Source organism: Paramisgurnus dabryanus, chromosome 16, assembly GCF_030506205.2.
Source record: "Paramisgurnus dabryanus chromosome 16, PD_genome_1.1, whole genome shotgun sequence".
Taxonomy (NCBI): domain Eukaryota; kingdom Metazoa; phylum Chordata; class Actinopteri; order Cypriniformes; family Cobitidae; genus Paramisgurnus; species Paramisgurnus dabryanus.
Genome location: NC_133352.1, coordinates 12,838,908 through 12,857,482, shown reverse-complemented (window position 1 = coordinate 12,857,482; position 18,575 = coordinate 12,838,908). Strand labels below are relative to the sequence as shown.

At 37.8% G+C, this 18,575-nt stretch overlaps 1 protein-coding gene across 2 annotated transcripts; it reads left to right on the top strand.

Moving 5' to 3' along the window:
• Positions 1-266: 266 nt before the first annotated feature.
• rnf20 (ring finger protein 20, E3 ubiquitin protein ligase) lies at positions 267-14,731 on the top strand. 2 transcript variants are annotated; one of them, XM_065266522.1, is made up of 22 exons: positions 267-397; positions 1,263-1,437; positions 1,607-1,675; positions 1,757-1,855; positions 1,987-2,128; positions 2,243-2,425; positions 3,299-3,414; positions 3,491-3,637; positions 3,824-3,898; positions 4,170-4,289; positions 5,754-5,933; positions 6,079-6,214; positions 6,297-6,418; positions 6,497-6,653; positions 9,340-9,616; positions 9,702-9,819; positions 10,025-10,174; positions 10,275-10,487; positions 10,666-10,791; positions 13,015-13,155; positions 14,063-14,167; positions 14,247-14,731. In XM_065266522.1, the coding sequence occupies exons 2-22, from the start codon at positions 1,276-1,278 to the stop codon at positions 14,421-14,423; spliced, it is 3,015 nt and encodes a 1,004-aa protein (XP_065122594.1). In that variant the 5' UTR covers positions 267-397; positions 1,263-1,275; the 3' UTR covers positions 14,424-14,731. The 2 variants fall into 2 exon arrangements, with proteins under 2 accessions (XP_065122594.1, XP_065122592.1); XM_065266520.1 differs by having other exon boundaries at positions 301-414.
• The last annotated feature ends 3,844 nt before the right edge of the window (positions 14,732-18,575 follow it).

The window sequence follows — 18,575 nt, the reverse complement described above, 5'->3', positions numbered from 1 at the left end:
GCGAGATGGTGCCAGGGGGGCCCCAGTTTTATGACATTTTATGAAATACATTAATTTATCATGAATTCTGTGTAATTAAACCTAAAAAAATAAGACTACTAACCAAAAGCACTACTTTTTGTATAATTTAATGTTTTTTTTTTTATAAAATGTTGAGTTTTAGAACAGTTTTTTGTCACAAATTTTATTTGGGGTGCCGCGAAGGAATGTACACAAGGGCGGTCACACGCTGAAAAAGTTTGGGAACCACTGGTCTAAATGATCCTTCGGCCATGTGGTGGCGCTGTTCAGTTCAGATGACACGTCGTGCTCGGGTTTCAGTAGCGGAGAAGCAGAGCTCTGTTTCCGGCCGCTGGATGAAGCGCAACAGCAACATCCACAAATTCATTTTATACACGTAAATATCAAAACTCGGTAAGGTATTAACACAAGATCGTAAATTTGTACTTTATTATTGCACTCATGCATTACAGTGGTTTATCAGCAGCGTAATGACTCTTTCTGATCAGAGAGGTTTACTATGAATTTCACCGGCTCGTCGTGGTTTTACACTAAATACATCCTATAATAAAATAATTAGATTAATATAACTTTATTGCGGGTTAATGTTTTATTAAGTGTATGTTAAAGTGTTCCCTAACAAAAATAGACCCGAAATATAGATGTAGTATCGTTATTTTCATTGAAATACCTTTGAGGTTGTAATTACTATTGTGTATGTATATAGAAATCATTAAATACTATGGTATTACAGTATGAAACTAGCAATATACAATTTTTTGTCTTTGTAAGGGTGAGTTGTGTAGTGATTAGGGATAGACTGACAGTCTTTGCTTGCTACTATTAGTGTTTAAAAAACACAACATTGATGTAACTACTACATATAATATAACATAATAATACATTATTCTTAGTATTTGATGTAATAATTCAAATATTTAATTTAGCTGCTCTTCTAAAAACAAAACAAATCCTTACTAAGTAGTTGAATACACCAAAACACTTAGAAATGTGCATGTCCTTATATATTAAACATTTCATATTTACATATAAGCAAAACTTGATAGTTTAAAAATAGATGTATGTCAAAGACAGATTCTTAGTTATAGATGTAGATCATTTGTACTGAAAATATACATTGAGCTATTCCTTCCCATTAATTCATTATTACACATAAACTGTATAATTTGAATTGTCTTATGTATTCTGCTGCTTATGATGTTGTGACACTTTATAACCTTGTGTAACTGTGTTTGTTGAAGGTGAAGGTGCGTGATGTCAGGTCAGAAACGTTCCTGTGACCCCAGTGGCTCTGTTGCCCTCGGTGCTCCTCCAGAGAAGAAGAAGGGAGGTGAGGATGGAGAGGGAATGAGCACTGGATCCGGTGGAAGCACTGCTGTAGAAACCGTCATTAAACTGGGAGGAAGTTTAAACTTGGTGAGACTTTTATTGTTTAGCAAAAAAAATATATTGTGTACTCTACTTTTAATTGTATATTGTGTGTTCATCCTTTGCTCATTATCATTTAGCTTGTTTGTTGAATATACTCACAGGGCAGTGTTAAATTCAGAATCTATTCAAATGTATGTGTATCTCATTCTTGCAGGAGGAACAGGATATCAAAGCTCTGCAGATTAAAAACAGAAAGTTGGGAGAGGCGCTAGACCAAAGAGGGGTAGATACTGATTTCTCTTATGAGAATAACACAAACACTTATACACAAACACACAATACTCTTCCTGTTGTGTTGATGTAGGTGATTGAGGATGAATTGAGAGAGAGAGTGGAGAGGTTGGAGACCCGTCAGGCGACAGATGATGCGAGTTTGCTGATTCTTAACAGATACTGGAACCAGGTATTTATTTTTTATTTTATTCACCGTGCCGTTTTAGAGACATTTTAAGTGAGGTGAATTCAAGTAGTTGAGCTTTTGTGGACATTTAGATTATGTTTTTTTAATCTGATTCATAATCCACTCTTTCCTAGTTTGACGAGAATGTGCGGTTAATAGCCCGCCGCTATGACCAATCAGGAAGTGAGCCTGTAGAAAGCCAACCACCTGAAGGGCGGAGTTTGAAACCAGGAACACCAGAACCAGATGGAGACTCGAATCCAGATAGAGCAAAAGGTAAGCAAAACTAAAATGAGCTGCCGACCAACTTTCTGTGCGTAAGCTTTTGTTTTGATCTTGAGGGTTATTTCTTTAGCTTGACTGGTAATATGATAATGATCTTTTGCGCAGGTCAGGGTGAGGGGCCGAGCTCATTTTTGGCCACACTGGCCAGCAGCAGCAGTGAGGAGATGGAGGCGGAGCTACAGGAGCGGGCCGAGTCCAGCTGTAAGCAGGCCAGCCGTGTGATTGAAATCTACGAGAACCTGAAGAACACAGTAGATCAGCTAAAGAAGGACATGGAGTCTGGTGCAGGTGAGACAAACTATAAACATGTGATACAGCAAATACATCATATAATGTTCCCTTGACTCTATAGCAGTGGTTCTCAATTCCAGTCCCTGGGCCCCCCTCCCAGAACATTTTAGATGTCTTCATATATATAAAAAAACCTGATTATGTTCATCAGCTTGTAAGTGTGTTAATTAAGGAGCCTTATAAGTGAAATCAGGTGTTTCATATAAGGAGACATCTTAAACATTCTGGGGGGGGGGCGAGGACTGGAAGTGAGAATCACTGACATATTTGGTTCAGGAATATATTGTGTGTAGCTGATTAGTGGGTACTTTATCTAATTTAGTACCTACTGTCACATTATGCAATTTCGGACGCAGGGAATGTCTGAAGTATGACCTCATGAAGTAATTTGTACTTTTCTGTGTTAATGATAGAAGTGTAATGATAAATCACGATACACACTAGTAATGTCTGTCTGATATCGATTCTTAATGTCAAAGGTGATATTATGGACAGCTCTTTCATGTACTACAGCTCTTTGATCAGTGGGAAGTCCTCATCAATCTGATATCACTGTTAGTTTGAGTCGTTTATAACATGCATTTGAAAAAGCAACACTCGTCAAACATAATCATTATACATGTTCTTTATTATCAGGAAAATACCTGACACAAGGCTTTGAGAACAGCGGTATAAATATGCTTGCAGGCATTTCCTAGAGCTGCATGTGTAAATAGTACTTTGACATTGAGTTTCTGCACGAGAGCGCCCTCTGGATTTTCATAATTTATTGAGCAGCATAGCAAGCAAATAGCACAATTTATCGTTAATGACCTGCATGGTATTTGTATGTATTCAGTACAAATTGTTTGATTTTGTGGTTCGCTTTAGACGGCTGTCTCTGGGATGTCGCTGTCCGGCTTAACACCCTTCTGACCAATGAGAATGAACGTCTCCGTCAGCTGACAGATGATCTCCAGCAAAAGCACGGTCACATGACCAGCGAGGTTGGTGTTTGATTTGTGAACATTATTATCGGTTTGTCATACTAAGTTCTCACAGTGTGTGTGTGTTTGTGTTTAGTCTGGTTCATTGGGCCGTGCGGCAAACCGTGCTGATAACAGAATCAGTGAGCTGCAGGTTCTGATAGAGGAGCTGCAGTGGGATATGGAGAAGTTCAGACGAAGGGAAAATCGCCTTAACACACACCTTACAGAGGTGCTGGAGAGGGTAAGTGTCAGTGGTTTACAATAAAGTCAACACAAAACCAACGCTACACTTTTTAATATATTTACTTGAAAATAAAGGCTAATTCTGTTTTATTCGAAACTCAAATATTTGATGCAACATATTTTTGTTGTCATACAGTCCGGGAGAAATGTTTTATTTGTCAATGTGCTCTTTCATCATAACTAGGTAAACAGTAAAGGTTATAAGGTGTGTGGTGAAGCAAGCAGTGTTTGTGGGACCATCACTATCAACAAAAGGAAGGTAAAAGAGTCTTGCATCCATGAATGCTTGCATAAATGTGTACACTTAATATCAACATGTCAAGCGCTGTGGGTTCCATAAGTGGAACATTTTGATGGTTATTAATATTAATAAACTTTTTCTGTGATATCTGTCATAAGGAATTATCTATAGTATTTGATGTTGTTGTTAACAGTGTTTGGCAGGTGCTTAAAAAATATTGTCTCAGACATGCATAGCTAAGTTTTTTTCTTATAACACTGATGAATATTAAATATTTTCCCCCTGTTAGTTTGAGGAGATGAACAGTGAGTTGGAGGAGAACAGGGAGCTGGCGGAGAATCGGCTGAGTGAACTTCAGAAACTTCAGCAGGATCTGCAGACGGTTTATCAGGAGAACAACAACATGAAGGTAAAACAAATTTATTTGTTAGGTTCACCTCAAGACCTTGAAAGTCTGCTGTCAAATAATACCAAATTAATTCTGATATTCAGCTTTTGGAAGTGGAAATTGACTGATCAAACACTTGCATATATTGTCCTTGGAAGTACATATACTGATAAAATGACCGGTTAACCGAAGATGAGAACTTATGACCGATTAATATTATCAGTTTAAATATTGTTCTTGTGCGCAAGATGACGCGGTCTACGTCCAGACAGACCTTCGCTGATTGCATCTGTCCTAGACCCTGACCATAAACATCTCTCTTTTTGCACAAACCAAGAAAGAAGATGCAAAAGCAAAACTTTTTGAAATGTGTCCTGCTTTAGAAATGGCCACTGTGGTAGATTAAAAAAAGAGACAATCTGCCCTCTTTGAATATTGATCCTGGATTGATTGTGTGCTTTTTGATGAGGTAATGTTGGGTGAAAATTTGATAATGTATGAATCCTGGTTCTGTTGTTGCTGTTTGCGTTGAAATTAAATACATTTTTTTTTTGATTTTTTCCGATATTTATTGGCCGATTTTTGATGAATTTGAAACCATCGGCATATCGGCAATAGCACAAGAAAGGCCGATACCGATTGTTTATTAATTAACTGCATAAAGAAATCCATTGTATGTAAAAAATGAGTTAATGTTGTTAATAAAATAAATGCTGAATAGCAAAAACCACCTTTGAAGGTTGTCATGCTGTCATTTAGCTTAATTTGTGCCTCTCTTATTATGTTGAATGTTAATTAGTTTCAATCCATGTTCAGTAAAAATAATTTGATGCAGAAATAAACTTGCTAATATATTTCATAATTGAGGATTTTGCTAAAACTTCGTCCTGAATCCTGAAGTCTCAAGGTGAAATAATATCTGCAAAGTTTAAAAATCTTGTTTTGTCTTATCACATCCCAAGAAAATACATATTTTTTTAGGTATGAAAGTAAAAAGATCTTAAAAAAAGTCATGGACACTGGACTATAAAATTGGATTTTATTGTGGGGATATAGGTCTTAATTCATAATGGTCTTAAATTTGACTTTGTGAAACCTGCAGAAACCCTGCTAAATGTCACTGGGGCATTACCCTTTTAAAAAGGTCCAAACATGTACCATTTGGGTACAGATATGTATACATTTGGTACCAATATATACCTCTGAGGTACAAATATGAACTCTTTGAGTGTAAAGGTGTACATTTTGAATCTGTACTGCTCCAGTGACAGCTAGGGACCATGTCTTTGATCATTTTTTTTGTTAGTGAGTGTATGCTGAAAATTCTGATTGGTTGAACATAGACCTCAAGCTCAGATAATACACACAGACACAGGATATTTTTTCAAGGGCGAGTTTTGAATCATCATATAAATTAGGGTTCATTCAGATTCTTTACATGGATGGATTGATGTCAGTGAGTGATATTTGCTGTTTTGTCGTCAGGTGGAGTTGTTGTCCAGGGCTGAGGAGGTTGCCAGAGAGAGCGCAGAGTATCGCTGTCTGCAGTCTCAGTTCTCAGTGCTCTACAATGAGTCTCTGGTGTTGAAATCTCAGCTAGACGAGACCAAAGCACGACTCAATACGACCAGGACCGCCCGTCTGCGCCAGCTGGACCACATGGAGGTACAGACTTTAACATTTATATTCAGTTACAGGAAGAAGGTGGCTGTATGCCCTGGTGGATGTGGCCCTGTTTGAGTTTTCTAATCTTCAGCGTAAAGTTCTTCTGGTTTGTGTTTCATGGTTTATCTGTTAATATGCGTTTCAGAATGATGAGGTGTCACTGCAGCGTAAAGTCCGTACTGAAGTGATTCAGCTGGAGGACACCTTAGCTCAGGTGCGCAAGGAGTACGAGATGCTGAGGATCGAGTTTGAGCAAACACTAGCTGCTAATGAACAAGCAGGTAAACTTGCATTTCTCATGGGGTTATTTTTGTGGGTTTGCTTGGGTCAGTATTTAAATCAATTAATTTGTTTGCATTTTAGGCCCTATAAACCGTGAAATGCGACATCTGATCAGTACGCTGCAGACCCATAACCAGCAGATGAAAGGAGAAGTGGTTAAATATAAGCTTAGACTGAGAGAGGCTCAGCAAGAGCTCAACCAGGTGAGAGCACAAGCCACGTGTAATGTGATTTTATGCTAATAAGGAGTCGATGCTGACGTTTCTATTGGTCTGTAATAGCTCCGTGCCGCCAAAGGCAATGCTGCTGTCCAATCGCAGTCAAGTACGGAGCTGGAAGTAAAGGAAGAGATCACCTCCCCAGTTACACCAGCCCAGTCAAGTGATGTTACTATCAAGACAGAGCCGGATAGCGGCTCGGCTACACCCAGCACCACTGGTAAGGAGCTTTTATTTAGGACACAAGTTTGAATGTGATCCACAGTCATTTTGGGCGCGTGGTTGATCCAATACATCTTAGGAATAAATCATACATCATAAATTATCCAGAAATAGTGGGATAATGTTTTGTGTGTGTTAACAGAAACAGCATTTTTTTATGTGAGCTTTAACTCTTTCCCCGCCAGCGGTTTTTAAAAAAGTTGCCAGCCAGCACCAGCATTTTTCATGATTGTCAAAAAAGAAAAAAAATGTCTTCCAGAAAATGTTCTGCTTTAAATATATAAACATACAATATATCAAATGAAAGAACAGACCCTCTGCTTAAAAAAAAAAAAAAACGTTTCATCCTACCTTCATTAGTTCTCTTTTTATCACCTCTCAAATATGGGTAGGTTTCTTCAAAAACACCAAATTTTGAGCAAAAAAGCTGAGATAATTATATTTTTGCGAAGGACTTTTGATAGAGATCAGATGCAGAGCGATCTTTAAAACATAAATGGAGTTCTTTTTCTTTCACGTGAGGCGTTACTTCCGGGTTGTAAAAGTTGCGGAAGTGTATATAATAGCAGTATTGCGGAAAGCCTGAAATTCTCGTCATTGGCAGTGAAGTGTTTTCTATAGAAGTCGAGAGAGGACATGCACTATTATCATTTTTGCTTGCTTGTTTTCTCGTGATCACGACTTAATTTCTCGTTATCTCGATATAACAAAAGTTGTTTTCTCGTGATCTTGAAATAACAAAAGTTGTATTCTTGAGATGTGATTAAAGCTTACGTGTCCTCGATATAACGTGTTGTTTTGTTTGTAAACAGCAAAAGCATATTTTGCTTAATTAGCATGGATGAACAAATGAGATTTTACTTGGATCAGAGATTCGCTCAAGCTGAAATAGATTTGTCAATATACAATATTGTATATTGAGAAAACAACTTTTATCATCTCGAGATCCCGAGAAATTAAGTCCTGATCACGAGAAAACAACTTTTATCATCTCGAGATCCCGAGAAATTAAGTCCTGATCACGAGAAAACAACTTTTATCATCTCGAGATCCCGAGAAATTAAATCCTGATCACGAGAAAACAACTTTTATCATGTCAAGATCACTAGAAATTAAGTCGTGATCACGAGAAAACAACTTTTATCATCTCGAGATCCCGAGAAATTAAATCCTGATCACGAGAAAACAACTTTTATCATCTCGAGATCCCGAGAAATTAAGTCCTGATCACGAGAAAACAACTTTTATCATCTCGAGATCCCGAGAAATTAAGTCCTGATCACGAGAAAACAACTTTTATCATCTCGAGATCCCGAGAAATTAAATCCTGATCACGAGAAAACAACTTTTATCATCTCGAGATCCCGAGAAATTAAATCCTGATCACGAGAAAACAACTTTTATCATCTCGAGATCACGCGAAATTAAGTCGTGATCACGAGAAAACAACTTTTATCATCTCGAGATCACGCGAAATTAAGTCGTGATCACGAGAAAACAACTTTTATCATCTCGAGATCACGGGAAATTAAGTCGTGATCACGAGAAAACAACTTTTATCATCTCGAGATCCCGAGAAATTAAATCCTGATCACGAGAAAACAACTTTTATCATCTCGAGATCCCGAGAAATTAAATCCTGATCATGAGAAAACAACTTTTATCATGTCGAGATCACGCGAAATTAAATCCTGATCATGAGAAAACAACTTTTATCATGTCGAGATCACGCGAAATTAAGTCGTGATCACGAGAAAACAACTTTTATCATCTCGAGATCCCGAGAAATTAAATCCTGATCATGAGAAAAAAACTTTTATCATCTCGAGATCACGCGAAATTAAGTCGTGATCACGAGAAAACAACTTTTATCATCTCGAGATCCCGAGAAATTAAATCCTGATCACGAGAAAACAACTTTTATCATCTCGAGATCCCGAGAAATTAAATCCTGATCATGAGAAAACAACTTTTATCATGTCGAGATCACGCGAAATTAAATCCTGATCATGAGAAAACAACTTTTATCATGTCGAGATCACGCGAAATTAAGTCGTGATCACGAGAAAACAACTTTTATCATCTCGAGATCCCGAGAAATTAAATCCTGATCATGAGAAAAAAACTTTTATCATCTCGAGATCACGCGAAATTAAGTCGTGATCACGAGAAAACAACTTTTATCATCTCGAGATCCCGAGAAATTAAATCCTGATCACGAGAAAACAACTTTTATCATCTCGAGATCCCGAGAAATTAAATCCTGATCATGAGAAAACAACTTTTATCATGTTGAGATCACGAGAAATTAAGTCGTGTTCACGAGAAAACAACTTTTATCATGTCGAGATCACTAGAAATTAAGTCGTGATCACGAGAAAACAACTTTTATCATCTCGAGATCACGCGAAATTAAGTCGTGATCACGAGAAAACAAGCAAGCAAAAATTATAATAGTGCATGTCCTCTCTCGACTTCCGTAGTTTTCTCTTAATTGACGTGATAACTCGTCAAAAGGCGGGGAAAGAGTTAATTATTAATCAGTACTGTTTGCTAAGGGAGTCCTTTTATTTTATACCGTGGTAATATTTTCTAACGTGCTCTTTTGTTTTGAATGATAGTGTTGTGACAGCTGAATTTTACTGTCAGCATTTGTTCCTAAATTTTAGTCTTTTTCTCATCAGGTGTAACAGTTAAGACAGAACCGGGTACAGAAACCGAGACTGTGGTAAAAGAGGAGGAAAAGGAGAAAGATAAGGATAAGGAAAAAGAAAAGGAACACCGAGAAAGAGAGAGGATGAACCGTGGTAGTACTGGAGGCGGAGCTGTGAAAGAAGAGAGAGATAAAGCCAGCACCAGCAGCAGCCAATCAGAAGACTTAGCGCCTGAACGCTGCGCTGTGATTGGAGTCCCTAAACGAAAGGAGGTGGAGCAGTTGAAAATAGTCAGGGTGGAGCTTAAGTAAGTTACACCACATGTTAATGGAGATTATTGATGGTGGTAAAGTTGATTGTGATGATGATGATGATGTTTTTTGATGATGCAGGAAAGCCCAAGAGTCTCAGAGGGAGATGAAGCTTTTGTTGGACATGTACCGCTCTGCTCCAAAAGAACAGCGAGACAAAGTACAACTGATGGCAGCGGAGAAGAAGACCAAGTCAGAGGTGCTTAATTGATCAGTCACATGACATCAACAATCTCATAGTGACATCAGGCATCATTTTTATATTTAAAGGCGGGGTGCATGATCTCTGAAAGCCAGTGTTGATATTTGAAATCACCTAAACAAACACACCCCTAACATACGCAACCCAGCAAGAATTTCTAAATAAAATAAAGTAAAAATATGTGTTGCGTATGTGTTTACAGGCTGAGGAGCTCCGGCAGAGGGTTCGAGAGCTGGAGGAGAAGGAGAGGAGAGAAGGAAAGAAGATGGCAGATGAAGAGGCTCTGAGAAAGATTCGTTCAGTAGAAGAGCAGATCGATATTCTTAATAAGAAATTGTCCCTCGCTAAGCAGGTGGGACTGTACATAAGACTGGGACTGAATCTGTGTTTGTGCTTTTAAAACATATCAAACATTGTGCTGGAGATTCTGAATCAGCCTCTCTTTCTCGCAGGAGGAGGATGCGCTGCTGAGCGAGATGGATGTTACCGGTCAGGCGTTTGAGGACATGCAAGAGCAAAACATTCGTCTGATGCAACAGCTCAGAGAGAAAGATGATGCCAACTTCAAACTCATGAGTGAGCGAATCAAATCCAACCAAATCCACAAACTTCTCAAGGAGGAGAAAGAGGAGCTAGCTGACCAGTTGCTTACACTAAAAACACAGGTTAGGGGACTTTTATCTTTCTTTTATTTTAAGATTGCATTTATTGTAAAGAATCAGTTGAATGGATTGCTATGAGCGTTTGTTGTTACACACTACTACTATTAATGCTTTTCAACTTTGCATATTGATTATAATATCATAACTCTATGTGTCTCTTTATAAATGTAATTTTTCATAGGTTGATGCTCAGTTGCAAGTTGTAAGAAAGCTAGAGGAGAAAGAGCGCCTGCTGCAGGGCACCATCAGCGCTGCAGAAAGAGAGCTGGCCCTTCGCACACAAGCATTAGAGATGAACAAACGCAAGGTATGCAAACATCAGGGTTCGTACACATTTTTACCAATACATTTCCATGACTTTTCCATTACTTTCAAGGCAAAAATCATGACCCAGAAAATTCCATGTATACATAATAAAGAATAAAAATCCAATGAAAATTTGCCTTTCGCTTTGGATAAAAGCATCTGCTAAATGCCCAAATGTAAATGTACCACACCTAAACTAAATACAATGACAGGCTATTTGTTTTCTTAAATGTACCAGTAGGATGGTTACCAGTGAGTAGGTTTACATACCTACAGTAAATAAATGGGAGGCAGCAGTATAATACATAAAATGAATAAAATATCCAGTAACACTGACATCACCTTAAAAAGACTACAGTGACAAAGACAAACTGTCTTTTGAAATATACGATTTTAAAAATGAACTGAAGTCACAGATAAGAAAATGCCACTCGACGTTGAGGGCATAAAACAATTAGATTTCACCATGAGCCAAAATACAAAGGCTACAGGGCCACTAACCACAATGTTTGCTCTGCTCTTCTTGTTGTTGTTTTTTAACAAACAAAAAACTGGAAGCAAGCCAACTGTTCCTGCTCATCTCCACACTGAATATACTCACCATTTAATAGTAGTTCAGTAAGTCACAAAACTCACAGTTTGGATCATACAATGTTTTTCCAGCTACAGATCAGAAAAATAGGGGCTACTGTCGCTTTAAGAGCGAGTTCTGCACGGAGTCACATAGCCTTTTTCGCAATTCTCTTCACTGACATGCAATCTATATCACTTTTAAGTTTGCTGCAGGACATTTCATGTTTTACCGAGAGGATATAAATGACTGACAGGACTACGTTGGAGGAAATTTTGCGCAATAGATCCAGATGCTTGCTTTCAGTACAGTTCACGACTTGCCGGCTTCGCATGAAAGTGAAAGTAAACCAGTGCGCGCGTTTAAACATAAACGCTACTCAAATACCCGATGCCTGGATTACATACAGCATAATTACCCAACCAAATCTGTGAGTGAATGCAAAAGCATTTAAATATATTTTGTTCTTCCTATAAGTCAAGATAGCCTGACGAGCAGGGCAGAGATGCATTTTGCTTTGGGAGCCCCGAGCCAGTATTACCTCGACGTGTCTGATCACAAGATCGCCTGATTTAAATTAACATTTTCTATTTTAGTGTACTTTAAATGTATTCTTTGGAAAATTCCATGACTTATCCAAAACTTTCTGGGTTTATTTGTATTCCATAACTTTTCCAGGTTTTTTCAGGACCGTACGAACCCTGAAACATGCAGCTTCAAATGGCAAACACAAAGCATCTTGTTGAAATGAGTTGATTTGGCACACGCCTAAAGCCATAGTCTGTTTTGTAGTCAGCCTTGCAAAGTATAGTTTATTTGACTTGTACTTGTAAGTAATCACAGACATTCAACTCATGTGCATTGCGACAAAATGCAATGCATCTCCTGGGCTACATACTGCATTCTCTTACGCCCCATTCAGACAGCCAACGACCAGCAGTAGCAGAGCGACGCGATCTCATTCATTTCAATGGAAACCTGGCGACTTCCGGCGACACGAGCGAAAGTGACCGTTGGCGACCGTATGGGCGTGTCCAGCAACGCGAGAAAGTTAAGAAAAGTTTAACTTTATGCAAATGTCGAGCGACTTTCGGGAGCGACTACCAATGAGAACAAAGCAGTGGAGTTCACGTCATCCTTCTCTCGTCAGTTACTGGCGTGGATGGTACTCATTTGTTTATGACAAGCAGATTTAGAAACGCCTCATTGAAAGAGACGGGTGACACACAGCGATAACGTCGCTGGCTGTCTGAACGAGGGGTTATAGGTGCATGTGCGGTTCAAAAATCTGGTGTTTCGCGTACAGTACATGCACACTCTTCTGATGACGAATATAGCGTCATGTGCACTGTACACGTAAGTGTAAAAATTGACATACTCCAGGGTTCCCACGGGTCCTTGAAATCCTTGAAAGTTTGTGAATCTGGGAACAAATTCAAGGCCCTGGGAAGTTTTCGATAGTACACTATTTAAGGGTAAAGGAATCAGACAAAATTTTGATTTTTTTACTGGAATATCGCAAGTGATAAAATATCACCCATCCCTGCTCTTGACACGACCACCTAAATAATATCTAAAATGTAATGTATTCACACAACATTAGTATGACACAGACCATACATTATGAGAAATGCTGCGTTCTCCCTGTTTTAGGCACAGGATTCAGTGTTGCTATCCGAGGACGTGCGATCTCAGTTGGAAGGAGTGCAGCAGAGGTTGGGTGCTGTCAGAGAGGAGGTGGTCGAGAACAGTATCTCCCGTGAGAAAGAGTCCTTCAATGCTCGACGGGCACAGGTGCGTGAACACTTATCAGCTGTGGTTAGTTCAGTGTTGGCTCTAACATGTCAGCCATAATCAAAAGTTTTATTTTAAGTAGGTGTGTCAAAAGATTAATCGCGATTAATCGCATATAAAATAAATGTTCGTTTTTGCATAATATATGTGTGTGCACTATGCACAGTTTTTGTTATATGTAAATACACATACATGCATTTATGTATTTAAGAAACATTTACATATCTATCCATCCATCCATCCATCTATCTATAGTGCTGGTCAAAGATTAACCGCAATTAATCGCATACAAAATAAAAGTTAAATTTTGCATAATATGTTTGTAATTGTTATGTATATTTGAACACACACATACATGTATACATTTCAGATTTTTATATATATATATATTATATATATATTTAAAAAAATCTATAATATAGAATATATACAAATATAAATAAATATATACACATGTAAATGTTTCTTAAATACAAACATAAATGTGTGTGTGTGTGTGTGTTTGTGTGTTTGTGTATTTATATATATATATATATATATATATATATATATATATATATATATATATATATATATATATATATATATATATATATATATATATATTATGTATATATAATTACATACAGAACACACTTGTATATTATGTTACAAATCACTTTTATTTTGTATGCGATTAATCACGATTAATCACAATTAATCTTTGCCCAGCACTGTTACTTAAATATATTTATTTATATATATTTTTATATTTATACATGTAATGCACAATAACACACACACAAATATATTATGAAAACAAACTTATTTTGTACGCGATTAATCGCAATTACTCTTTTGATAAGTTTATACTCATTTGAATATCTGTTGAGTTTTTAATCGCACTTCATGCGATGTGTCTTTTCAGGAGGATATATCCAAGCTACGCAGGAAAATAGAGAATGTGAAGAAACCTGCTGAGAATATTCGCAATGGAGATGAGATCCTTAATGAGGAAATCAACGATTACAAGGTCATTTATGATGTCTTTTTGTATGGGTAACCAGAATTTGATTTGTCGTGGTAATTAATGAATGTTTTTTCTGTTATAGGCCCGCTTGACGTGTCCATGCTGCAATTCACGCGTGAAAGACGCCGTTTTGACGAAGTGCTTTCACGTTTTTTGCTTCGAGTGTGTCAAGACGCGATATGACACCCGCCAAAGGAAATGTCCGAAGTGCAATGCCGCTTTCGGTGCCAATGATTTCCATCGCATCTACATCGGATAAGCTCGCCATTCACAATATCCGAATCCGATTGGTCCAGTGCTTCAACATGTTTTGTGGGTGGAGCTTGTCCAGTTAATGAGCTCAGTTTTTAACATTCCATTTCATTTGCTGTACACAAACCAACCAAAGTGTTCATGTGGTAGATTTGTAGACACGGGTTTAACCAAACTAACTTTTGGTTACATTCCACAAGCTCATTTCCACCATCGTTTTACTCATAAAAGCAAGCTGCTTGTTTAAACTGCCTAGACCTGATCTCCCATTCCACCATTTCTACCCTCAATAAAACTGAGCCAGTGTGAATCTAAGTGATAGTCTTTATTGAGACTTTTTGAAAGACTTACTGAAAACAAGCTGCTTAGTAAACTAGGAAAAGTTTTGGGTTCAGTTTGCTTATGGACAGCTGGTGTTTTTGTAATTTATGTAATGTTTACTTTTTACATGTTTGACTGCCTGCTTGTGATGGTTGTGCAACTTCTTCATACATTAAACTGTAGAAATTAAATATAATTTTTTGTGCTCTTTTATTGCTGTTAAAGGTGCAGTGTGTAAATTTTAGCGCCATCTAGAGGTGAGGTAGCGTAGTGCAACAAACGGCTTGTCCACGGCTCACCCCTTGCTTCTGAAACGCATAGAGAAGCTATGGTAGCTGCTACAGGACAAACATGTCATCATCAGAGACAACTTATTAAACAAAGTTTGTCCGTTAAGGGCTTCTGTAGAAACATGGCGGCACAAAATGGCGACTTCCATGAAAGGGACCCACAGTGTATGTAGATAAAAACATCTTATTCTAAGGTAATAAAAACTTAATAGATCATTATGTAAGGTCTTTATACTCCACTGATAATATAGTTCTGTATATTATATTGCATTTCTGTCAAGAGTAACCCCATTCCCAAATTCCCAGCCTTGATCAAACCATTCCACATTGACAAGGGTATAGTTAAGAAACACATACACTATTGTAGTTAACATGTAGTATTCTTTCTTGCCTACAAAAACTAAGCTTGAAGGGTGGTATAGCAGGCTGATAGCAATGTTAGAATGGGGGGGGGGCTTGAGGGGGTTTTCTTGCTGCGGTGCCACAAAGGGATAATGTCCATTGTTTGTCCAGATTTTGCCATAAACTAATCCAAATGATTTCTGTCTGAAATAAATGCAAACCCTCAAGCACGCTCGCACTCCAGGCGCGCTGTAAACCGGTTTCTCCTGTTGTATGACAGACACGTAGAGTGGGCGGGAACTCGATATACCGTCTGTAGTGAAGTATGGCAAGCCAGAAGGTCCACATTTACGCAATGAATGAATCGCGTTTGCATCCAAACGCCGTATTTAACGGCGTTTAAAACAGAATTTGCGCCGCTAAATACGCCGTCGGGATTCCAAACGCCGTAAAAACCGCGCGAAAATCGGCAACAACGCCGTTATTTACGGCGTTTTATAATCCAATCAATGACGCCGTTTTGAGACGCCGTTTGTCTTGCCATTTACGCCGTAAATAACGGCGTTATCTTCTGTCAAAGACGGCGTAAAAAGCGGCGTTTGCTAGTGGTATAATGAGCCCCTCCCATCAATTTCCACAGCCAGTAGGTTTGAACCGTTCTTACCCAATCAATGATGAACTGAGTCAGGCCAGAGCAATTCATACTGATCATCCATGATGAAATAAGTGTTTAAAGATTACATGCATGCGCAGCATATCATAAATGGGCAGCAAATTATAGTTTTTTCTCTAACGTTACTAAGATTAAATATATTACTATAGTAGCTTAAGGAAAATACTGCATCTCTGTATCATGTTAAAATAGGAGCGGTAATAGCACACCAACCTCATTTAAGGTGTCCCAATTATTAAGTAAATACATTTACCCAAGACATTAAGTAAGGGGTTGAAATATTTCACAGCTTTGAATAAACATGAAATCCCACCTGGTCTAACAGATCAACTGTATTAGTCGATTAGTCGTGAACTGTCTCAGTTAGCCTGGTGGTTAGAGCATTCGGTTCTAATGTCGATGCTGCTGCGGTTCAAGTCCACTTTGGGGCGGATTTAAATTCTTTTGATTTTGTTTTGTTTATCAACATCGCTTATTTTTTTAATGGCTGTCAATAAAAAGGAACGCATAGAATAAGAGATTTTTAATGTTCATGCAATTTAGCAAATTTCGTAAATAGTCTATAAGTGATATTTCAAAAATATTTTATGCAAAAGTGACAACAGTGCAAAGTGTATAAAAAACAGACTAGAGAGCAGACGTTTCAATCCATGCTTTCTTCAGTGCTCATCATGAAGTATGCGGACAATTACTGGACTTAACTAACTTTTTGTTCTTCCTTAGTCATTTTTGTTCATTTTGAGTGCATTGTACTTGAAAAGTTATTTAGGCAAATTCAATAGGCAAATTTATGTGTTTATATTTATGTTTATATTTATGCATATTTAAAACCACCGAAATTACGGGAATGCCCACACCTCCGCTGACTTTCTTGGACGAACGGCCAGCGGGCATGGGCGCGGGAAGTGGGGGTGCTGCAGGTGCTGCAGCACCCCCTGGTGGCAAAGATTTAAAACTGCAATGAACATAAAATGATCGCTTATAAATATCTCTGATTGTTGTTTGTTACTGTTCCAAGACATTTTGTATGTCATGTTTGGGCTGTGTGATGAAGAGAGAATTATTAATTTAGTAATTTTAAAATTATTTAATTTATTTCAGTGTGTATTAGCCAATCAGATTTGTTTTGACGAAGTGATTGCGATTTTTTTTTTTTCAATCACACAGCCCAAAAGTCCCGAGGACTAGCGTTATTTCTCCAAATAACTCCTTATCCTGCATATCAGAAAAGGTAATCTTTTCAAAAACTATTTAACGCACATGTAAATGTAACAGAACATTTAAAGTAAACATTTAGGTAAAAAAGATTGAATTAAATGATTACAACGACATGAAAGGAACTAAATTTTAAAGCCTCGATGTACAATAAGGAACCTGCGCATTTAAGAGTGGTGGGCATTTCAAAAATTAATGTAAATTATTCCCATGCATAGATTTTAATGTTAAACATCTATAAATCCAAATTAATACATATGGAATATATTCCGACAATTTAGGATATGATGTTTGAATTTTAAAGTCGAAAAATATCTTATTTTTACACCGCTGCGCAGGAGGCATTGCAAACTGAAACAAAACTTAAGAAAAAAATATTACATTTACGTTTAAAAAATAGAATTAAATGAAACCCGTGAATTGAAAGGTCCACTAATCGCCTTAACTCGAGTGATGTCAATAAAGTTTCCATGTTAGAAATTATAAATATTAAAAACTTAAAAAAGCAAAGGAAAACAAAGCCGGCGTAGGCTACTGGCACGAGTGAGAATGTATAACTGGTTCCATACCTCCGACTTTCCTCCAAACTTGCTTAAAGTTAATTCTCCTGTTTTTCTGTTTTTCTTTACATCTTCAAACTCCATGTTGCACTTAAGCTACATCATACAGAACAGCAGACCCGTGCGTGATGGGTGCCAGAGGAGACTCCGCACATGAGTCGCGTTGCATGTAACTTTTACAAATCATTTTGTAATTTGTGTAACTTTTTGGACACATTTGTTACTTTGGCCTAAATATAGTCTATATATAATATTTCTGATTATATGGCATAGTTTTCTCCCCACCCAATGAGGAGAATAAAGTAATGATTAAAAAATATGCTTAATCAACGGTCCGGCCCGGCCAGAGAATAGTAGCAGAAAATAACGACCCTGGCAGAGAATCTAAACTCTACTATGTTGCAATAGGCTATAGTTTGTATGCACCGTCAGCTCAGCTGTACATTATGGATGGGAGGTGCGAGTGAGTTTTTAAAAGAAAAGTGGTCTGCAGAATAAAAAGCTTGTGAACAACTTTAGAATTCTATAACTCTATACACCCCCCCCCACCGCCGCATCCGCACCCGCACCCCAGCACCCCCTACCGAAAATATCTTCCCGCGCCTCTGCCAGCGGGTGTGCATGTTTCTAATATTTTGATCGACTGCTGTTCCGTTTAGGCTATACTATCCACCGCCATATGCTGGTTCAAGACAATTGTAAGATTTTTGGAATGAAATGCTTTTGTTGGTATTGCTTTTTTATGCATCTCAAACGCC